Source organism: Pezoporus flaviventris, unplaced genomic scaffold (assembly GCF_033815535.1).
Source record: "Pezoporus flaviventris isolate CSIRO_AGI_PZ_B2104156 unplaced genomic scaffold, CSIRO_AGI_Pfla_v1 ptg000002l, whole genome shotgun sequence".
NCBI lineage: Eukaryota > Metazoa > Chordata > Aves > Psittaciformes > Psittacidae > Pezoporus > Pezoporus flaviventris.
The window spans coordinates 21,513,269-21,538,114 of NW_026892550.1; the positions used below are offsets into that span (position 1 = coordinate 21,513,269).

At 39.6% G+C, this 24,846-nt stretch overlaps 1 protein-coding gene across 2 annotated transcripts in view; it reads right to left on the reverse strand.

Annotated features, from left to right (window-relative positions):
* Positions 1-24,846, reverse strand: part of SMIM14 (small integral membrane protein 14) — a 58,442-nt gene that overhangs the window by 18,099 nt on the left and 15,497 nt on the right. For both annotated transcript variants that reach the window (XM_061471326.1, XM_061471318.1), the window contains one exon: positions 11,410-11,520. In XM_061471326.1, coding sequence (XP_061327310.1) covers positions 11,410-11,484 — 75 coding nt within the window. In that variant the 5' untranslated portion in view covers positions 11,485-11,520. The remainder of the gene's footprint in view (positions 1-11,409; positions 11,521-24,846) is intronic.

The following is a 24,846-nucleotide window of genomic DNA, read 5'->3' on the forward strand; positions in this document are numbered from 1 at the left end:
CCAGTGCCTGAATTAGAGCAAATCAGTGTCCACTTACTGGCGTATTTTGAATGTAAACCCAACACAATGGTAAGAAAAAAAGAAACTGAGTTACTTCCAGCGGGAAGAGAAAAGGGGGTTTCTTCACTCTTTCCCCACAATGCTCACACTTTGCACTGCAAAAATAAAAATAGAATATTTCAAATGGCTGCTAGTTCCAATAGACAAAGCTTTTAGCCCCAGTTCACGCTAACAAACAGTGTTGAGATCCTGCTCCTTTGACACTTTATATAAAGTACAGTTTTAACATGCCATCTTGTGGATCAACACTATCGACCCATCAAGCATACCTGAAACCTGACCGTGTTCTGCTGCTACCCTTAGAACAAATGCCATGTTCTGACAGAAGCCTGCAGTTTTTAGCAATGACAGCCACCACTTTTCACAATCCCAGCTGTGGACAAAATGCGAACAGTCACAGTAAAGGGAGGCTGCTATTGCCCTCTGGAAACTTTCTTTGTGAAGTCACTATATTCAGCAAAGCCTCTATTTTTTCATGTGCAAACCCACTGTGGGCACACAAACGTACCACTGTGTGGTGAAAACAGGGCGTGAACTTTAACTGCATATTAGCTGCTCCACAAAATCACTGAGGTCCAAGTGAAATAGTAAGTCCTGTGAAACAGCTTCCTCTAGCTAAACAGAGAACTTGTTTTTCCAATACAGTGACCTCAGCCACTGGGATCGTTTCAGTCTTCCCATGAAAGAAGTTAAGCTACTTTGCATTTACTGCTCATCACAGATAGCTACTGTGGAGAAGGAAATTCAGACTTCTGCCTACCTTCACAGTAACTCGTTCTTGTGTCAATTCCCTTGCTTCCACTTCAGAGGAGTTTTCAGGATTTGCTACCTCAAAGTCCAACAGTCTCACAAATCCTTGGGCTGGTCCCAGTCTCTGCTCAGACTTCTTTTTTATTTTTTCAATTCAAGTAAATGGCATCCTGTCTAAAACCAGATTAAGAGTTCTGTCCGGTATGAACACTTTTTCTTTTTAAGACTTAAATGTATTATTTAAGAGTTAAAAATAAAAAAAGACAAAGCATACAAATACCAGAAAGATACCAATGATCAGCCAGGTCACCGGTTTGTCATCTTTGAGAAGAAATAATGGCATAATCACAAAAGCGCTTTCCAGCACCAGAAATGGTGCAATAAGGAGGTAGCAAAACAAGAAGAACAGGACTAGTGGCAGGAACACAGTGCAATAATCAGTGAAGTCTTGTGTGAATGGCAGATAAGATGAAAGTAAATTATTTATATAGGGATAATTAAAATAATTGCCCTTTTGAGTAACTTTTGAGACAGCTCAATGCAGAAGTAAGTCCTCAGAAAAGACATGAATGAAAAATTAATGCGTTCATGAGCCAGGTCAGGGAAAGACCTCCATACAAGAAATTGTGATGGAAGAAAGCCCAGAGAAATGCGTGAAAGAAACAGGTAAGTTAGGTATAGAGATAAGAGAGCAGAAATGGATAATGGTGGCAATGAAAATAAAAGGATAGATAAGTAGGAAGCAAGGATAAATACCTAAAAGTACCTAAATACCTAAAAGTAAATTTAAAATGGAATCAAAGACTGTCGATAGAAAATGTTACGTGATAAACAAGGGCAAAATATCACCACTTGTGAAAATATTTTTTTTTCACTTTAGACCAATTGTATGCTCTGCTTTTTCTCTTGAATGATGCCAGAAGATGACACCACCATGGCACACTCCCGACTGTGTTCTCATGCTTCTGGGTAATGAAATCATTGTTTAAGCCTTGCTGGCAATCATGTCTGTTCTGTCCAAAGTATACAAACGATTTAGCAAACAACATAAATAAATTGCTGTGTTAGTCAGGCCAGTCCTGAATACAAGCCAGGTTGCAAACTGAATTGTAGCATTATCTGTACAGTTCAGATTTAAAGATGCAAAAAATGACACCTACATGCATTACTCTGCTACAAGCTGGCCAAGAGAAATACAAGAAAAATAAGGGAGAAAGAGGAACATACTGATGGAATTGAATTGTGTCTTAAACAACATTAGTTTCTCTTAGAGGAACAAACAAGAAAAAAGTGAACACTGCCTTCCCCACTCCTACATTTTTTATCATCATATGCAGAATTACAATAAAATAAATGATTGTTCATACAATGACACAATAACAGTCTGCGATAAAAATCTGGAGTTTGGTCTTGTGAGGTGAAACGTCATTTTTTCTCATGGCATATGAGAAAGAAGGATGGTTGGTACCTTTCAGAATAATATTACTAGATTACAAACCAACTCTTAAGAAACATAACCATCAGCCAATTATGACAGAGGGAGACCATTAACTTTCATACTGAAAGACACGAAATTTTATGCAGCAGATACACAAGTCAGACCACTGTGCAAACAGCAGCCCTGATTTGGGCAAGAAAACATTCTTCCCTTTATTTTCTCATTTCTCCTGTTTCACCTCAGTATCATACAGATTCCACTTTTCCACACTTCCCTCACTTTAGATTCATATTATAATGGAATCATAGAATCATAGAATAGTTAGGGTTGGAAAGGACCTTAAGATCATTTAGTTCCAACCCCCTGCCGTGGGCAGGGACACCTCACACTAAACCATGTCACCCAAGGCCTTGTCCAACCTGGTCTTGAACACTGCCAGGGATGGAGCATTCACAACTTCCCTGGGCAACCCATTCCAGTGCCTCACCACCCTAACAGGAAAGAATTTCCTTCTTATATCCAATCTAAACTTCCCCTGTGTAAGTTTTAACCCGTTACCCCTTGTCCTATCACTACAGTCTCTAATGAAGAGTCCCTCTCCAGCATCCCTATAGGCCCCCTTCAGATACTGGAAGGCTGCTATGAGGTCTCCACGCAGCCTTCTCTTCTCCAGGCTGAACAGCCCCAACTTCCTCAGCCTGTCTTCATACAAGAGGTGCTCCAGTCCCTGATCATCCTCATGGCCCTCCTCTGGACTTGTTCCAACAGTTCCATGTCCTTTTTATGTTGAGGACACCAGAACTGCACACAGTACTCCAGGTGAGGTCTCACAAGAGCAGAGTAGAGGGGCAGGATCACCTCCTTTGACCTGCTGGTCACGCTCCTTTTGATGCAGCCCAGGATACGGCTGGCTTTCTGGACTGCAAGCACACACTACCAGCTCATGTTCATTTTCTCATCAACCAACACCCTCAAGTCCTTCTCCAGAGGGCTGCTCTGAATCTCTTCTCTGCCCAACCTGTAGCTGTGCCTGGGATTGCTCCGACCCAGGTGTAGGACCTTGCACTTGTCATGGTTAAACTTCATGAGGCTGGCATCAGCCCATCTCACATGTTTGTCAAGGTCCCTCTGGATGGCATTCCTTCCCTCCAGCGTATCAACTGAACCACACAGCTTGGTGTCATCGGCAAACTTGCTGAGGGTGCACTCAATCCCACTGTCCATGTCAGAGATAAAGATGTTGAACAAGACCGGTCCCAACACCGATCCCTGAGGGACACCACTCCTTACTGGTCTCCAGCCGGACATTGAGCCATTGACCACAACTCTTTGCATGCAGCCATCCAGCCAGTTCTTTATCCACTGAGTGGTCCATCCATCCAATTGATGTCTCTCCAATTTAGAGACAAGGATGTCGTGTGGGACAGTGTTGAACGCTTTGCAGAAGTCCAGGTAGATGACATCAACTGCTCTACCCCTGTCCATCAGTTCTGTAGCCCCATCATAGAAGGCCACCAAATTGGTCAGGCAGGATTTCCCCTTAGTGAAGCCATGCTGGCTGTCACCAAGCACCTTGTTGATTTTCATGTGCATTAGCATGCCTTCCAGGAGAATCTGCTCCAAGATTTTGCCAGGCACAGAGGTGAGACTGACTGGTCTGTAATTCCCCGGGTCATCCATTTTCCCCTTCTTGAAAATGGGGGTTATATTTCCCTTTTTCCAGTCATCGGGAACATCACCTGACTGCCATGATCTTTTAAATATGATGGCCAGCAGCTTCACAACTTCATTCACCAGCTCCTTCAGGACCCGCGGATGGATTTCATCAGGACCCATGGACTTGTGCACGTTCAGATTTTTAAGATGGTCTCGAACCAGATCCTCTACTACAGTGGGCGCAAGGTCTTCATTCTCACAGTCCCTGCGTCTGCCTTCCAAGACTTGGGTGGTGCAGTCAGAGCCTTTGCCAGTGAAAACCGAGGCAAAGAAGTCATTCAGAACCTCAGCCTTCTCCAAATCCTGTGTAGCCAGTTCTCCCGATAGCTTCCTGAGGGGGCCTACGTTGTCCCTAGTCTGTTTTTTATTCACAATGTACCTATAGAATCCCTTCCTGTTATCTTTCACATCCCTAGCCAGTTTAATTCTAACTGGGCCTTAGCTTTCCTAACCCGGTCCCTAGCTTCCCAGACAACATCCCTGTACTCTTCCCATGCCACCTGTCCTTGCTTCCACTTATTATAAGCCTCTTTTTTTAATTGAATTTTCCTCAGGAGCTCCTTATCCATCCAAGGAGGTCTCCTGGCCCTCCTGCTGCACTTCCTTCTGGCTGGGATGCAACACTCCTGAGCTTGCAGCAGGTGATCCTTGAATATCAACCAACAGTCTTGGGCCCCTCTGCCCTCTAAGGCTATATCCCATGGAACCTTCCTAAGTAGGTTCCTGAAGAGGCCAAAGTCTTCTCTTTTGAAGTCCAGGGCAGTGAGCTTGCTGCACGCTCTACAGGTGCATGACTGTTTTATAATTTGGCCTTGAGGACCTGGCATATCACTGACGTCCTACTTTTAGTGAACGCAAAGCAGAACAGAGAGAGCCAAGGAAAAGAAAATGAAGCAGTGTGATAGTCAGGATCATTATAAGGAACTTGCAGCACCTCTGACTGCATGAAATACTAGACAACAAATGGACGGGATAGAATATTACACAGTATTATTACAGAGGCATCTCTAACTCCCAGGAGTTCATTAACAAATTTATATCTAAAATATAAAACCAGAATACATGTGGGGGTTTTGGCCAAAGAGAGAGTATATTCTGCTAAATGATGTATTTTAGCAAATGAAAAGGGTACTCCCACATAGACAGTCTTGAGGAAAAGTCTTAGAACTAGCAGTTCCAACACAAAAGTACAGGTCACTCTAAGTGTTGACTATATCCTGATGTGGCCTGAGAGAAAAAGGACAATTTTCTCCCCTTTCCTCAAATGAGATGGCTACAACACAGCTCTGACCATTAGAGTTCAGCCATTCATAATACAGGTTATAGCTATTAGTTACTTCTGGAATATCAAGCTGATAGAATTTTCAATGCATTATTTTTCCCACTGCTTGCAATACTGTGACAATATGCATGCTTTACGATGCTCAGGTCAGGTGTGACTGACAGTTTAATATATATATATATTAGTATTTTTAAATACATATATATATGTATACATACACTGGTTAAGAAGCAGCCACTTCCAGCATACTACAAAGCTCAGGAATGGGAAATGCAAAGAATGACAAGCACCTTCAACTTTCTGTTAAGCCCTGATACCCAACCCCTTATTGGTAAAAATGGTCTCCAGGGGACATGGACCCGAGTGGACACCACTTTTCATGGCTTTTTTCTACTTTTAAAAAACATTCACTTTAACTCTCTAGAAAATAGTCTCTACTTACACTGCTTGATCTAGAACTAGTTCCTAGATTAAAAACCACTAGCAGTGCATGAATTCTGTGATAGAGTTTTGGGGACTTAACCTGAGCAACACCAGCACCTTGAACACCAGGTGAAGGAAGGGAAATGGAAGTCAATGGAGCACGAATTACTCAGGAGCAGGCTCATGCCTTGCCACTCCGACCTTATGTTTTATTCTTTTGGCCCAGTGCCTTAGGAGGTGCACCAAGTCTTTCCCACTGCATCTCAGAGGGATGATAGCTACTTTGCCCTAATGAGCAACCAACCTAAAGCTCAGCTGTTCGGAAAGGTCCTTTTTGAACCAGCTTGAACACCAAGGAAAATAAAGGGGCAAATGAGAGCAAAATGCAACTTCCTGCTTTTGGGGTGGTTTGCTAAGAAGGGCTAGAGAAGCAATAGCAACTGCTATTAAAAAAAAAAAAAATAGAAGGCAAATGAAACACGTAAGAAGTCTTGAGAAACATATTCAGAAGGTCACTTTAATTTATCACAAATGCATTCAGTATAGCTCTGCTGTGCTTTCAGTAGAAGGCCAAAAGTGAGCTTGACTCACTTTTGCTGATTGCCTGAAGGACTATTTAAGTTGGGCTTAGCTGTGCTGGCATCTTGAGAGCTTTTCAACCATTTGTGGCACACAAGCTGATCTATTTTAGTCATCTGTGTTTATTCTGTGCTGTTTGCACAAAGTCGCCCTCAGCCAAGATCCATGGCTGTGCTGGATTCTATTTCAGACTATGCCAGTTTATAACAGTAAGACTCGATAATGACCTGGCCAGGAGAATTATGTGGAAACTTGGTTGACAAAAGAGTGTTTGAAGCAATTGCATTGAAATAGCTTGAGAATTTGCAACTTTTGCTATAAAAGATCTAGTAACACCTCAAAAGACAAGAGAGATTGAAATAAACAATGCTTGGTTTTGTATCCCCCAGAGTTTCTGAGACATTCAAGACTTCTGATACAGAAACACAACTAGACATGGGCCATTACTTTGCAATTAGCTACAGAAGAACAAAACACAAGATTGTAATTCCCACAGAGGTCTGTAAGGCCATTAAATCTCTACAGTAGAACTGCTGGCAGTTCATCAAAATGGGTCCTTTTGTATTACACAATTAGAAATGCTTTGGTTTAAGAACATACTGCACATTTTCAGAGAAACTGCTGTGAGAGAATTCTGAAGTCATCATTTCTGTAAAGCAAATAATACTGTATCAAAGCAGGGGAAAAAAAGGACGTTTACATCATACAAAGCTATGTGTGCTACTGGCTTGCTTTGATATTTCTGGCCACCCTAAGTGGTCACAGAAATAGTCTCAAGCTTCATGGAAGGTGCTCTATGTTTGATTATCCCCCTCCACCAGATACAGAGAGTTTTAAGTTTAGTTTTCAGACTTGAGCTGAGCCTTGAACTAAGACACTCCACGGATCAGCCATGCTTACTCAGAAAACATGGAAGTCCAGAGGAGTAAAATAAAGATTTTTATTTTACAGAAGTGAAACAAAAGGGAAATAAAAAGGTTTAAATATACCATCATTCTTATCTGGAGATTTACTATTTTCTGCCACAATTAAAAAAGGAACTATTTCCTGTGGATACCACGGAATGTCTTTCACTGTGACTCTTTCGAACAGCTGTCCTCTTGTCTGACAAAGCCCCCCATTAACGTCCTTTATGTTGCTTGTTGTTCTTCATTCTTGAACTCTGGCTGTTCTTGTCAAAATAAGTTTTGCAGATAGAAGAGACTGAAAAGGAGATAAAGTCATACAAGCTAACAGACCTGTCACTGGCTTTTGTCAACTCTTGTGTATCTGCAGAGGATGGAAACTCTTGTGATATTTTTCTTTTATGCTTACTTCCTCTTATGGAAGTTACCAATTATCTGCTATCCCATAGAGTAAATAGTAAGCCCAACATACAATAGGCAAATTGTTACACAACAGCAACAAATCCTAACAGATGTTTCCACGGGTATTACACACTTAAAATTATACTTATGAAGTTACAGCCAAAGACTTCAGATTTCTATTGTTTCCCAGGAATATTTGGAAATCACAATATTTGCTCATTATTCACAGTGGCCATACTGCAGAAGTTTACATGGGTGAAATTTTCATGTTTTGACATCAAGGAGAACCCTGAAAAATCCACTTCAGTAAAATGATAGAACATTCAGCATAAGAGAATTTAATGCTACTTAAGTATGTATATATAAGTTCTAAGAACTGTGAGTATGAACAATATCTCCCAATTAACCTCATAAGCAGCAAAAAAATCTTTAAAAAATACCATGCCATTCTAGATATACAGTCCGCTTCTGTAAAATCTTCATGGTATTATGAATTAAGAAGAAAAAAAAAACCACAACAAAACAACAATTAAGTAGGTATAGGGAACCATTCTGTGTATACAGCATGTTTGGATTTCCACATACACATCCCACCCCCACAGGCTGAACAACTATGGATTGCTTTTCTTGTATCACAATGGTTTTGGAGTAGAGGTTTTGAGGATCCAGCTTTTAGAGGTAGTGGGCTCTCAGTCTCCATTGAGATCTGTAGGGTTCAGCAACTTTGAGAACTGATGTTAAAGGGTTCCTTTTAAAACAAATAGTAAAATCCCTGTTGTGTAAGACTGAGTGAAAACAGCAACTTAGAAAGCAAACTCTTACTGAAGAATGGAAATTACAGATGGAATAGTGAAGCTTCCTGCTAAAATCATATAACAGGTTACTTGAGGATAATCTGGATGCTGACTGAGACTTTTGAGACTTCTCCTTTCTAGATTCTGCTGAATTATTGCAGCTAGTGATCTGCTCTTATAAATATTTAGAAGCATCGTTTTGCTTTTTAGAAGAGATGAAATTTGTCATTTCCCCTTACTCCTAACAACTTCCAGTGCTAATTGGTATGATCTTTTAGGAAGCTGGACACTGAGCAATAAATTCCATTCCTGGAACTACACAGAAACACTATTAGACTGGTCTTGGTGATACCCAAGAGCATGCACCTATGATGTGCTCTATTTACATTCACAGTGCAGGAACTAGTGTGGCTCCAGGTGACCTGTCTGCACCCACCTTATACTTTATGGAGCAGCCTGGGAACAAAATCTCAGAGACCTTTGTGGCACTTCCGACTTTGGACACAGCTTGCATCATTCATACCTAGAATCCTCCAGCCACAACATGAAAAGAACTGTCTGACTGCTTCCATTGCCTGTCAGTATCCTCTATCAGAAAAGGGAAAAGATTAAAAAATGCTGGATGGGGGTCAAAAGTCTGAACCATACTGGTCCAGATTTGTATCTGACAAGCCTCAGAGGAAAGGGTAGGCATCACACCCCGCTTTTTTCCCCTCCTAAATTCCTGGAACTTGGTCCTGGGGTTTCCTTTGTCACCAGTTCAGCATGTGCCCAGAAGCCTCACAGTCCAGAATCAACACGGCTGTGGGATACAGCACAGATGTCACATTGAAGACAAGAGGGAAACACTGTGAAAGAACATGCATATGAGCATCCATATGGGGGTAGCAGGGAGAGCTCAGATTATTTTGAAATTGTGCCTCGAACTGGGAAGCATGAGCTAGGATGGCTGGGCCCTGATGTAAAGGCTCCACAGAAGCCTCAATTTTTTACGCCCTTGTGCCAACAGCACTGACCTTTAAACAGTGCATAAGTAGACTGAAGGATGTGATTACACCCCTGTACTCAGCACTTGAAACCCATATCTGGAATACTGCATCCAGTCTCAAACTCTCCTGCACAAGACATACTGACATATTGAAGTGAATTCAGTAGGGGTTACTAGGGGCTGCAGCACTCAGCTCAGAGAAGAGATCTAGCAGAAGCCCCCCACTACTTACAAGGTTACTGAGAGGATGGAGACAGTCTCTTCACAGCACTGTATGGCAGAAGGTATGAGGCATTCAACTAAAACAGTGGATGGAAAAAATTCTCTACCACAAGGATTGTCAAATATTGGAGCAGGTTGCCCCAAGAGGCCATGGAATTGCTATCCTTGAAGGTTTTCAAGACTCAGCTGGAATAAAAGTCCTGAATGACCTGGTATGAATTCACTGTTGAACCTGCTTTGAGCAAGAGGTTGGCCTAGATGACTTCCTGAAGCCCCTTCCACCCTGAACAATACTGGTAATACCAGCAAGTGGGCACACATCCCTTTCACTTCTTGCACCTCCATATCCCAAGCCTATTGCTTGTCCAGCAGTATCTATTTCTACTTGTGAGTACCAGGAGAGCACTGGCTGTGCCACACTTGGGAACTACCAAAGGGAAATAGTATTAGGCTCATAAAGCACATGCAATTGCCTATGCAAACATGCTCTATTTGTCTGGTGTCATTTTGGACTTAGGTGCAGGTGGCCACTACATGATGTCTGCTGCTTGGCAGCTCCAGCTTTGATGCTTAGCCCAAGGGTCTCACAGTCTGTGAGGTAACAAGCATTGGTCACTTCTCTTACCCTTGTGGGGGATCATTTTGCCTTCTGCTGCAGCCACTAACGTAGCCCTCCCACCATGAGAACCTGGTCTGGGGTATTTTGGCTCCCAGTGTGGCCTGTGTGTTTCTCGGGAGGCATTCTGTATGCACAGTCCCAGGGGTGCAGTGTGAGACCACTATGGCACAAGTTCAAGTGCTGCTTAAAACAAGTTTGCTCTTTTGTGGATATATGCACATAGAAGTGGTTTTATTTTAAGGTCAAGCACGCAAATTGATTCCTTACTCCCAGACATACATACACTGGGGACTTGAACATTACCACTACTGTTAGCATCAGCCAGTGGATGCCACATTTTCCTATAATAACCTCCCTAAAATACTAATAAGAAACCTCTTGGAAAAGGGCCTGCTCCTAGAAAGGATGCTCTTCACATATATTGCCTTGAGCAGTTGATGTCCTCAGTAACTTAAAAGGATATTAATTTAGGCCTTAAGAAAGAAAATGGTATAAAATCAAATTTATTAAAATTAACACAAGGAAGTACATCAACTGAAGCTGATGTAAAATGTGATCTTAAAAAACAGTTTACCCAAATTAGAGTTGTAATCAAGTCCACCTAATTGCTCGCAGTTCACAATTGTTAAAGGTATTTTTTTAACATATATACTTAGGAAAAAAAACAGTGCTTTGTAGCTTTTTCTTCAATGGACAATGAACTAACTTCCATATGGAAGCAAAGAACCATTACTATTTTACAGGTCACAGTTACAGCAATGTAATGACTTGCTTGAAGTTGCTCAACCATATCAACAGCACAGCAAGAAACAGAACTCAAAACTCAAAAATCATTGTATTCTCAACTTCAGAAATTTTTCAAGGTTAGTTTTAAAAATTTAGACATTGTTATCTTGACCTATAAGTAATGGCACTCTATGTGTGATAGATATTACCTTGAATTCAAAGAGTTTGCAAGGTAGCTTTGGTTTCATGCAGACTAAAAAAGGGTTACAAAGAAACATTTCCATAGAAACACTGTCAACAGTGTCAAAATGCAGCCTTGGGAAATAAACAGAAAGCTGTCATTTGTATTAACTAATCAAAAGCTCATCAGAAAGTCAGATACACAGATTCTAACTGTACACACAACTGAATAAGCAGAATCAAAAACATCAGTCACTGCAAATCTGCAAGAGCTGAAGTAATGTCTGAATAACCACCTTTCCAAATATCCTCATGTTATCCTTACCAGATTAATCAGTCTTCTCATTGCATGTTCATGCGAGCAAATGCATTCACAAGGATCAAATCCACCTTCTGCCATGGTTCTCTGGATAAACCTGAACTTGTCAGTGAACACCTAAAAAGAATAAAAATAAAAGGACAATGAACTCTTTTTCAACTGCCCTTATTTTCCAGAGACTCTCACCTCAAGTTTCAGTTTACTTAATGCCAGGATAAAAAAGAAAAACAAATCAGGGTAATCCTATTATTCCTTTGGCAGCATGAATGAAGAAGTCTGGTATGTGCAGTAACATTTTGATGTTGCTGAAAGCAGTGTCTCACATGGGCTTCCTTAGAGAGCCAAATAATTTTTTTGGCAAGAATTTGTGTCTCCCCTGGGTTTTCCCACATACCACAATGAATTACATCCTAATGAGCAACGAACACAAAGATTAAATTCTGGTCTCTCATCTGCATAGTGGGACTCTTAAGTGTATGAATACTACTTGAAAAGTCAGGTGAACTTGTATTCCTAAACCCTAACAAACTGCTTACGTTCTCCCTCTGGATGAATGTACAGGAAAATAATTTAAACCCCAGTAAGTTCTCTTCTAAATGGAGAAACAATTACCCTTGTTGTATAATGAAAGCAAGTAGCAGGGGTGCAAAAGTGGATGTACTTGGATACACTTCAAAAATGGAGCTTCACACACTAATTTTAGATCGAAGAAGTAGGTTATTCACTTAGCAATACAGAAAGTTCAAAGCTGTAATGGACATGGTAGGGAATAAATTCTAGGTTACTAACCTGCTAAAACCACTTATACCAAACATGTCAAGCATATACAAACATATCTTTACTATTTCCCAATAGCTTCCTTAGTGACTTAATTGATGGTCAAAATGGGTAGCAAATTGCAAGACAGTTCTACCCTTGTAGTCAAATCAGAGATTTATTTCTCTCAAAGGACTCTTAAAATGTATTAGATCAGTTTTGTGTAACGATACTTTCAAAATATTTTTGTTAATTTGGCATCCATAAAGCTGGATTCAGATTTTGTTTGTGTTGCATGCACTGGGGCCCTAATGTGAGATAACTGGCAAGCTTAACAAACGCAGCAGTACAAAACAGCAGATATAACCTCTCAATTTCTTTAAACAAGTATTTTATGAAGGTGCAAGCCATTTGCTAAGGGTGTGCTGAACCAACAGATGCATTCTGCAGTCATCACCTATAAAAACTCACAGCCCTGATCACACATAAGCATGTTTTAACCTTACTAGGAGAAAGAGGAATGACCCATATGGATGTAAGATATCTTCATTCAACAGAATGTATCACATAGTTCTTTCGTTCTGGAGGAAGAAAGAGATGGAAAAAAGGAAATGCACTTCTGTCCTTCCAATGTCCACTATTCTTCTGTATTACCCTCTGCCACTGTGGAGAGAGACAGGTAGTGAAAGAAGGTTAAGAGACAACCGTATCTCATTATAGAGTATGAACATCAGTGCCCTTTATCTGCTACAGTCTCCACTTTTTAAAAAGAATACTGAAAACTGAAAAAGAGCAAAAAAGAATAACATTGATGGGATGAAGGGAAGGCTTTTTGCCTAGGCACTAAGAAAGAGTAATCTGGCAATGTAACAAGAAGACAACTGAGAGACGAGTTGATTATGTAGAATACAAGTACCTCTGCATAGAAAAAGAAACCTGAGTTTTGAGAAGTTCTTCAATGAAGAGGTGATCAAGAACCAATGACTGGAAGCTGTAATCAATTAAATTCAAAAGAGAAGCAAGGAATATATTTTTACTATCACAGTAACTTACTGGTGCAACAAACCGCAAAAGAAGGGGTGGATTTCCTGTCTCCCAGTGCATTCTGATGTGCTTCAGTCAAGTACAGGTTATTGAGCAAAGTACAGAAGCACGCAACTTCAGATATAATGTTCTCCAACATACAGATCACAGCAGATGATCTAATGATTCTTTTTGAGAGTTAGTTATAAAGGTACTACACTAACTTTTGTGAATGCATCTCAGAACCACTAGAACTGCATGTAGCAGTAGAAGAAAGTTTTTAACTACACAAGCTTGCTGGATGATATGCCACATCAACCAGACTGTTAGCATGAGGAACAGGTAAAAGCTCTGATTACTAAATAGTGCAAAATGGTTTCTCTAGACATAACGCTGACAGCCAAAAGAAGGTATCTGAACCAGTAAAGTTGCAAAACAATAGGCTTATTTATATATGACTACAAGAAATCGAAACATCAGATAAGAGTCATCACCAATGACACCAGACTAACATTCTCTGTAGAACAGACAACTAAAAAAGATTAGACAATAAATGGGGAAAATTAATCTCTCATACAACATCATAAATTGAAGTGGAGGTGCTCAAGAAGGAATATACCCCGAAGCATTTGAATTTTCCATGACAAATTACCTTAATGAGCTAAAATAAAGCAGAACACATGACATCAAGTAAAATGTTATCCAAGCTTTCAACAAAAGATCCCTTACAAGTTTTCTCAAATGATGCTGAAAGGAATCATCATTTATCTTTCCTTCCTCCAAGCTGTAACAAGCCTATAACAAGCCTACAACAAGCTTCACTTCATCAGGAAAGAAACAAAGAGAGACCATCTATTTTGGGAACAGCACTAGGTTTTCCCCTGATACAGACACTAAACCTGGGTTGCTTTATTACTTAAACAAGCAAAAAAAAAAAAAAAAAAACACACACCCAAAAATCCCAAACAAAAAAAAAGAATCAAAACCAAAACAAAAGAACAAAAAATAAAACAAACAAAAAACAAACAAAAAACCCACGAGGTAACTGATCCTCCTTATGCAATTGTTTTTTTTCTGAGAACTAGCAGAAGCGGAGATTTCACATATGGTTGACCAGTTACAGAGAGAACTGCTCTGTACCGTGATGATTTTCACTTCTAAAGTGACACTATCATGTCTGTATTCCTCATTAAAACATCTTGGCTTAATAATTGTTTCATTTTTAACACATGTTGAATGCGTGAAGTACAAAATATCAACTAAACTCTGTAATAAAATCCTTAAGTTTATAATGTTTTGTGACTGTGCATATGATTTGGTAATAACAGACTAGTATTTTTATATATCATGAAGCAGGATTCCTTGGCTCCACTGCGTGCTCTTAGGCAGCCTGTTTGTATCAAAATCCTGTTCCAGAACTGCAGTGCACTTCCTGCATGCCTCCCAGTACTTGCAATCTCACGTCAGCTCTTAACTTGTTCTGCCCAGCTCTGACCTCTTTGCTGTGAGTCACAGCAGCTCTCCACCTTTTGCAAATACAGTTGTTCTACATGCAATCTATCACAGAAAATGCTCCAGTCTTTTCCTCGTGACCCAGAGAAAGAGAAAAACCAACCTGTAGTTTTATTTTACTTCTTTTTCTGTGTGTTTTCCTGTTGTTACCTTGTTTTTCTTGGATTTTATCATAGAGAACTGTAAGACCACGGCAATTGGCGAGGCTATGATGTCAAATACCTGCAAGTACTCTGACTGAGAGAGCTGGTTTTACTCTACTTTAAATTACAGTATTTTGGTTTGGCCATATTACTGCTAGCACAGTATTTAATTCACAGGGTTTAAAAACAGCTGGAAGATATGTTCTACAAATATGACAAAGCTCTCACTGATAACAGCTGAGAAGGTAAATATTATGGCCTCTAGACTAAGTAAACTGATGAAAAGCATAATAAAGGAGAGAATTAGAAAATGTGAACAAATATGATGTACCAAAGAGGAGTCAATATGACCTTTCCAGTGTAAAGAGGCCCACAGAGGCAATCACAAACAGGACTACTGAAATTAAAATAATGCAATCAGAGCCAGAATTACTGTAATTTGGGAGCAAACTGGAGGATGGTCTCTGATAATTTAAGAAAGAAATAAAAGGCCACCATTACCTTTTGACTTGAGCATCTATTTGAAATTGCAGGCAATGAAACCATATTGAAAAATATTTCTAGTCTCTCGTGATTTAAAAAATAGGATTCTCAGTTATAGTAATTATTGCAAATTGTTTCTTCTTTTATTATCTTCCCCAATCCCAGCCCTACAACTGTGTATTATACACACTCTACTATCAAAAAAGCAATCTTTATGGCTACAATCTGATTGTATTTGTGTACCTGGAGACTCTTCTATTTTAAATGATTGCAATGACTATATATTATTTCCCAATTCAGTAACACTTCTCCTGAGTAAATAGTATGCAGCTGGTGAGCTTTGGGAGACAGAAATTATACTCTGCCTCTCTCCACCCTCATCATTACAAAACTGAATTCCTTTCTAGCACAAAGGCAAACAAGAAGTTTTGTCAATTTTCCATGTGCTGGATGCTCTCCACTGGGACTCCAATATGATGCTGATTAGCAAGCTTCTTAAAGTATATATACTGGCGATCTCTACTCCTTGGAATAAAGCAGCGTGTACAAATATTTATAATTCCAGTATTCAAAGAAACACTCTATATGATACATAAATGAGAGTCAATGAAGATTTATTATGGACTAAACCTGGCATCTTCAGAATCACAACTTTAAGTCCATTGAGTCTTATCTTTCCTGGATACAGGCACTTTTGACATGTAGACTATCATGCTCACGATACATAGAATGGCGGAAGATTTCCTCTGCTAAGAACTATTTCTGCTGTGTTGCTGTTGAAGATTGAAGATAAATCCTTGGGAGCAAAATACACCTTTTGGTACAGCAGACAAGTAACAGTTTCCACATCACTTTCACGAAAAACAAAACCCTCTTCAGCTCCTCATTACTGTTTTTCAGCCAACTGTGATAACTCAAAGCACAATCATTAAATATTTCGAACAAGCCATTAAGTTAATTTTGTTTCTGAGTTCAGTTTGAGAGAAGTGTGGGAGAACAAATGAAAATATGTATAAAAATTAAAATTAAAATGTAGGAAGAAAGCAAATGACTTGTTATGCCTCTGTAGGCATTTGGGAAAATGTTAAAGGACTAAGGTAGCAAAAGCCATAGACAAAGTATGAACAATCCACTGACCCAAAGACAAAATATTTGTTTTTATCTTACTGTCAGAGGCAGAAACCCTCTCTGTGATACTCTTCCAAGATCTCCTGAAGGATCCAGGTTTCCATAAAAAGGATTTGCTCTCTTGCCTTTTTACCTGCACCTAAACCATCTTAGTATGCATGTTTCTTACAATACCTGACCCTTTCTGTAATTATTTTCTTCACAGCATGCCCCAAGTTTGGCTCTTCCGCAAAATCTTACCCATCTCAAAATGATCTCCAAGTACTCTCTTCTAACATTTAAAATGTCCTGTATACTGGCCTCGCATAACATAACACCCTTGCAATCCTGCACATGAAGTCCTATTCCAAAGAAACTACCAGGAACCAGGGCTGTGTGATTGTAGAATCCACTAACTCTGGGGCTGGAAATTTGCTTCAGTTAAAGCAAGAAGAGACTGCTGCAATCAGCTCCTCATAAAGCTCTTGATCACTGATTTTATAGGAGTCTTTCTTCTCCTCCTTGGCCACTCTGTTCCCTTGCTACCATTAGTGCTCCAGGGGCAACTGTTACCTCAGTTGACTCTTTACTTCAAAATACTTCTGGTACCAGTGGATAGTCCAAAAAAGAGACAGTAACCCCATCTCTTCTAGACATCTCATCTAATCCTGTCTCTTCTAGAGACTGGATTCACTGAACCCTGCCTGGCCACACAAAATCCAATTCAGTATCAATTAGGTATACAGCAAAAAAAATCACAGGTATCTGCAGTAGAGCAATATTGCTTACTAGTGCCCTGCCAACCAAGAGGAGCATAAACATTCAAATCCAGTGAATCCCAGCCAAACTCAGAATTTTCTGTGTTATGTAATGCCTTTTCCTGTTGATTTCCATCTTCTACAATATTTGCGCTTCATGCACATCCACCCTCCCATGGAATCCCAAGTGTTTTGTTAGTCTTTTGCTAAACTACCCACATCCAACTCACTAGCCTATTCTTTCCCTTCCTATTGTTTCAGTTGCACAGCTAAACTTTGTAAGACAGGCCAGTGAATTTTATCCATTGATTTCAGCATCAAGTTTCTCTTCAGACTGGGTTACAGCACAGAGAGGAAAGATAATATGCATGGATTTGGGGTTTCTCTCCTAAAAAAAACAAACCAGAGAGTTGAGGAGACAGGACTGGCTTATTTTACCTGCAAAGATCTTTGTGAAACATCTATTTTTTTTCAGTTGCTACTTACAGAAATGCAGCACATTTCATCTCACCTGAGCCAATACAAAGGAGGAACAAGGCAGAAATAGTAACTGAGCCATTAAAAAGAGCAAAGGAAGGGAAAAACTAAACACACGATAAAACTACAGGACAGCGTGAGAAAACAAAAGTTTTTGTAGTTGAGTAGGGAAGAAACATCACAAAAGGAACAACAGAAATAGGGAGAATATAAAGAGAAGAATAAGCAGTACTTCAAAATAAGTAAATGTTATTCTGCCTGAAGTTAATGGATTCTAAGGCAATAGGGAAGGATATTTCATTAAATGAAAATTAATCCAGAAGCCAATGGCCTAAGCAACCAGTGGAGGTAGTCTGCATTTTTAATGCAAGCGTTTTAAACCACAGGGGTTATAGGGCTGGGAAAAATAAGCTTGAAGATTTCTAAGGAAGCTTCCTTTACAAAGCAACTTCCACTATTCAGACAAGGCTAAAAATAGGTTCTGAAAAAAAAGAAAAACTTTGTATATAAATTAAAACATTCCAAGGATCAGTCATCTTCTATTGTAGTAATTTAGATAGTTAAGTAAATATTCCCTCATGGAACTGAAGTCTGAAACACTGCAACATTATACTTGGCTTTTTTACAATGGTAATTTTTAATCCCTTTTATTCACAATGCAAGAAAAGCATCTCTCCCATCATTTCTTTCACACTTACAGCTCCATTCTACTTTTGCTGAAACAAATACCAGCACTCACACTGGCATCAGCAGACCAGGATCTGGTCAGTAGTTCTGCAAGGTCACGGATCTCTAGGGGACTAATGATGACCCTTTTCCACCCAGCCTCCTCCTGGGCATAAAACTGAGTTTTCAGGACAAAAGAAAACCAACTGACTGACTGCACAGCAAAAGCAAAACAGCAGGATACAAATGTGGGTCCTGCCAGGAGGAGCACTGTCACAGTAAAGTGTGGCTCCAATTACAGCTTTCTTCAACTAATTGTCCCAGTTCAGATCATCCATTTGGCTTTTCTAGGAAAAAGAGCCACAATGATTTTGATGGCTGATACAATACCCAAAGAGGGTTCTCAGACATAGCAACACTTTCAGAGTATAAAACAATCCTCTCTGCTCACATTATAATTCCAGGGGGTGGGGGGAGGAATTTTGTACAGCTGATTTTGTACTTGAAAGCATCAGCACGTCTCCCTAGACTTCCAGCTGTAGCCTAATGAGTTGGCAAGTGCATTTTTGCACTACGAGTTTTCTCAGGATAATTAACAAGATCTAAAATGAACTTTTCAGTGCAGATTAAGCTAAGCCAGTTCCTTTCCTCATGGAAAAGTCAGTGCTTAACCATGCACACAGATGTATGCAACTGGTGATGTTCATGTTGGTTTCAACAAAGACGTCAAGACCAGTAGGAGCTCCACAAGAGGACTGCTCACCCAGCCAAACTGTGCTCAAGGCATGCTACTGGATAACTTTGCTGCTGCCTCACAAACCATTTGTTAAATTATGAATTAATTTTCCAGTGTCACCCATCTGGTGCTTCTTACAAATGCTAATTTAATACAAAACAACTCCTTAAAAATAGGAGCAAAGCCAAAGAAATGCTGAGCCAGTCACTGAAGGAAACTACAGTGACATGCCAAAAATCAGGGAAGGAGTTTTTGAGCAGAGACAGGCTCAGAACTGAGAAGTATGGGCTAAGGAATTTTCCTTGTTCGGTTTTTTTTTTTTAATGGTCTCACAAGACTACATCCCTTATATCCACAGTACAGGTCCACCCCGTGTGACCACCACAGCACTGAGCACTACTGGACCACTAGCACTTTCACCCCAATGTGGACATTCAGACTTGCTCTGAGCCGGTCAGAAAATTCTACTGCCAGCTCTGCCACCAGCACTAGCACCTTGAGCAGTGAAGCAGGAGCCAGAGCATGAAAACTTAAAAGACTTACAACTATGGTCAAAGCCCTTTCACAACTCTTCTTTCACTGAAGCGTATGAAATGTTGACACTGCTTTAAAGGGTGGAAGGATCTAGTAGGAACCTGGTAGGAAACTTAACATTGTGGGCAAGGCTAACCAAGGTTACAGGTATGCTGAGGTACATCAATTCAATGCAGAATGGGGTATCAGGCAAATATAGAAGATTACACAGATGCTTCTTTCAGTTTAATTAAGGCTTGTCAGTGTCAAGTGTAACTCTCAAAGGACAAGAATACACACATTAAAACCCTGTACGGTACCAGTACTGTTTCCCACCTTCCTTTTCATAGCCAGTTGCCAATATGTGAAGAGAGATTTCAGGTTTTACGGCTGTAAGGCTGATGTCAGTGATCCAAACTGAACTCCCCAGGGGAGCTAAATAAGACCCACCAAGGCTAAAAAAAAAGCTTTTTTACTTATTCCCATGCAGGTGGCTTAACATTTTTTCTGGGCAACACACTTGAAAAGGAGCTAATTATGCACATCCAGTCATGGACCAAAAAAGCAGTCCAGCTATTTTAGAACTCATTTACTGGTATTTGATACAGAATATTATTGCCAAACTCCAGATGTCAGCGTTTGGTCATCCTTTCATTAAAATGATGATATTTTTATGGAAGAAATCTTTTGGAATATGAAAGCTAATAAAGAGAAGATGTCAATGACACAGAACATTGTCCAAGAATAATACCTTATTTCTGCTAAGTAAATGCTTCAGCTTCACCTTAACATTTATTTGTAGTGTAGGAGACTGTGGTAATGGTCTAGGACAACAGAGTTATTTCTGTTGCACTGAATGTCTAATGGCAATTCAATCACTTCACTTGACACACGTTAATGCAAAAGGGTAGGCTATCCTCTGTAAAATTACTAACACACTGTATTTTAACCAGTTTACCAAACAAGCCAGGAACCCTCTCCTGTGGTTTTCAGTAAGGCAAGAACTCTCATTAACAGGATTTTCCACTGAAGTGGCAAGTATAAGAGCCAGCTCCTAGGCAAATGTGCTTACTCTCCTGCCCTTGGTTAGTGTGTCTGGTACTACAGACTGCCCCACTGCTTGTTTTGACACTCCTCTTCCCATTCGCCAGTCACAGTTACCAATCTCCTACATTCAGCACCCCTGCAGCCATACAAGTGATACACTGCTGCTGGAAGGAACACATGCGGAATATGGGCACTCCTGCACGAGCACTGAGAGGACTTCCATGCTGTGCCATGCTGACCAGGCATGGCTTGGCAGGCCTGATTCTGAGCAAGTGGCTACACATTAAAGAGGAACTGGCCTTTCAGGAGACAGACTTTAGCAAGGAAACAAGGATAAAGTGTACTCCCTTGCAGATGGAAAACAGCAGAGATGAGCATCTCGCACAAGCCTCCCCATGGAAGTAGAACAGAGAAACCAACTTGCTGTTGGTTACCCTGGCCAAGAAATGTTTTGCACTTGACTTTTCAGCTTCGTAACACAAACCCAATAATTTACCTTAAAAGACTTAAGTATGGAAAGAGAATATGTTCCTATAACAAACTATGCAACCTATCCATAAAACAGCTCTGTCCTTGTTCCAAGATTTACAAATTGAGATTGAGATTAATATGTGGCAATGGTCCACAAACATGCTCTTAACCCATGGGAACAGTGAGCCAACACAACTTTGCTTAGCGTGTAAGAGAAAAAGGTTTAAGCTAAGACACTCCAGAGCTGCCGTGAGCTAGTCATGAGCACTAAGGCAGCTGCCACAGCTCAGGTGACCTGCAATAACTCATTATTTTGCAGTATTTTTTTGGGGGTGGGGTGGTGGTGTCAATCATTCAGAAGTTTTCAAACATTTCATCTCTTTGCAAAAATAAAGATTAAAAAAATTCTATTATTAACTCCTTCACAAAACGTACAGTTTCAAAAGAAATAAAAATGAAAGCTTTTCCACCATATTGAGCTAGCAAGTGGAGCCCTAAACCATGAGCTATGAAGCTCTTTGAGACTTGTTTATCAAGAGTACAATTGTTTAGGTTACAAAATACCTTCCTAAATCCTTAAAACTGTAAAAATACAATTAATGTTAGTTAATGTTACTCCAATAACATAAAAACACAAAACTATACTGAAATTCTTGGGGATATTTTCATTATTTTTTCTCCAGGGACGACATATGTTTCTAATAACTTGCCACCAAGCTAACAGATTTAGCAGGGTAGCAGCATGCTGAGAAAGATAGCAGGATTTTCAATTTTCGGATGAAGGCAGCTCTATTCCCTGGCAGCCCTACTCCCAACCCCTTTAGGCCAGAGCAAATTTTATCTGAAGCTAGCGGGTGCCTGTCTTCAACTTCAATGGAAGTTGAATTAGGTTTTCTACATACCTGCAGTAAACAATTTGAAGCTTATCAATTAGGATATTTCTAATCGGTACTTATACCAGAGGGAATTTGTAGCAATTAACAGGATTTCTGGGCTTGCTTATTTACATATGTTTAGCTAAAAGATGACCCAGTTTTTGCCAGCAAATAACATCCATCTCATTCAGCAGACTCACAGGGTAGATTATCAAAAGGAAAGTGCTATGCAAATTATACAAATCTCCCCTGCATCTACTAGCAACAGATTTTTAAATCTGTTGCATTAATTTCCATAAGGAAAATCTATGGCACTACTTCACAAGATCAGGATTAGTTTGTAACATGTATCTCACCTTCAGCTCCACATTTATCCCACAGGAAAGAAGGTATTTTTCATCTTGAGACACTTTTGTTCTATGTACTAATGTACATAGAATGTACAATCTTCATGGCTCAAGAAAAGTCTATGTATAAGAATACTCCTGTAGTTCATGGAGCTCTCTGACAAAAGCTTTATGTAGTATTTCTAACAGGGGTGCTTAATGACAGGCACCATTTAATGACTCTAGATATGAAAGTGATGAGCCCCTAAGGACACTGTAACCACTTGTTCAAGAATTCTTGTTAAACTAAGGCCACTCACACCAGAAAGCTTTGTTTCACACTTGATTTAGTCCAACTATTTGAAGATCTAACCCCCAACTTTTCTTTACATCTTCATGTAATTTCATTTGGAGAGTTTTTTCCTAAACTAACTTTTTAGTGTATGAAAACTGACATAAACTGTTTTATCAAGTTCTCTAAAAATATTGCCTTGCTAAAAATAAAGCTTTTATGATTAACCAACAGGAAATATATGAATACATACATGTGAGTATATGAACAAAAAAGACCAAAGCTCTATTATTAGAGGTCTTTATTTAACAAATTTGTTGAATCTATTTAACAAAGATTCAACAAATAAAGCATCGCAGCTGCTTGTATCATACAAATGGCTGGTGCTACATTTTTGTACAGCTTTTCTGTTCTTTCTGATAAAAATCTTCTCTTTTGTAGAAAAGCTCATTGCTCTGAATCTGACCTCTGTCTAGCAATTTTATAAACTAAGAATAAAACTATATTTAGATCCGGAAAGCCATGGGTTTAATGCATGCAAAACTGCAGAAGAATCAGAACTAATCTTAATGAGGGAAACTTTTATCAACTGTAATTCTATCTGTTCCCACCCAAATGGGTCTAATTTGTTCCATTATCTGTAAAAATACCAGCTAAACACTTCGACTAAAGCCTCTGAAGCATATTTGTTCAATTAATAACCATGCAAATGTACAACCACTCAATCACGCCAGAGGCTGCTCCCCAAGCACCTTCAAACCTTCCATGTAAAGCTGTATTGATCATTACTAAAGGACTTTTTTCTTGCCCCCATCAATACTGTGGCATAGGTGACAGGATGGAAAGAGGAGGACAGGACTACTCTCCTTCACTGTACTGAAGTCCAGCAGAAGTAAGACTAAGACAGCTAACACAGGCTGATCCATCTCATATCCCTAACTCTATTCCTTCACAATAAGGACCTAGGGGGTCTTTCTTCAAATGAGGCTCCTTGGGAACTGGGGAAGCTACCTGCATAGAAGCAGAAGCTATTTTGGAAAAATAATTACTTTTCCTGTTTTCTTCTTCTTCTTTTTTTTTTTTTTTTTCACTTTAACCAGGACTGCAGGACATGGCTCTGTGGTATAATCTTACAAAGCTTTCCTAGCTTCCACTGTACTTATTTATGGAGGATTTGGGAGCTTCTTCTTCCAAGAAGCACTCAGCATCTTGCAGTATCAGGTACCTCATGAACTAGATAGATCTTTACATATTAATAAACTGAATCTATAGCCTTAGTAGTTAAATGGAAAACATGCTTAACATCAAGTGTAATAGTGTGTATGCAAAGCACATACATAATAACATGTATACAAAGCAGGCTCACAGGCTCTCTGATTTGCTTCCCAAGCAGAATATGGGCAGATATTACCCATTTTTCTATATATAAATGTACCTGCCAAAATATTTTCCATTTGTTATGATAAGTAATCTGATAAATGTTCAAAACATACAGAGTGAGAGTCTGATACTTGGTTTTGTCAGGGCAATGTACACCTTCTCCATTCATACATGCTTGTAAGAAAGGAAAGATCTTGCTACTTTCATTGTACTGGTTCTGTGAAGACTCATGATGTTGTTAGGCTCAATAATGCTATGATGAACTTCAGCAGAGATAAAATTTGTTCTTCAATATTGTATTTCAAGTACTCAAAATATCTAGGAAGGAAAATTCTGAAACACTAATACAGACTTTGTTTTATTACATATCTGTTAAGCAAATAACATTCACATATCACTAATTCTTAAGTCTGAATATATGAAAGTAAAAATGAGAAGTTAATAACAAAACAAGAAGTCAGTTAGAAACTAACTTTCTCTAAAACCAAAACCTGACCTTTTGAAAGCAAGTACTATAGTTACAGAGTGATTAAAACCATACTGCATTTTGAAACTGCTTTTATGTTGACTACTTCTTTAACAAGTCTGTTACTTTCATTTTTCCCTTAGAATGAGAGAAGAACATGGACTGCAGAATGTTGCCCATGTAACCAGGCTGTGCACTTGAGCCTTACTGGACTTGAAGCTTATTTTGCGCCTTATGAAAAACTATCACAATGTGCATGGTACAAGGCTAAAATAAAATCATCCCAGAGCTCCAGAACAGCTTCTACTACCACCTCAGTTCTAAAGCAGACCTTCCTGGCTTGTGGTCTTGAGTGGGTCAGGGACGTCCCTGCCAGCCAGAGAAGCACACGCAACAGTACTTCATGGAATGA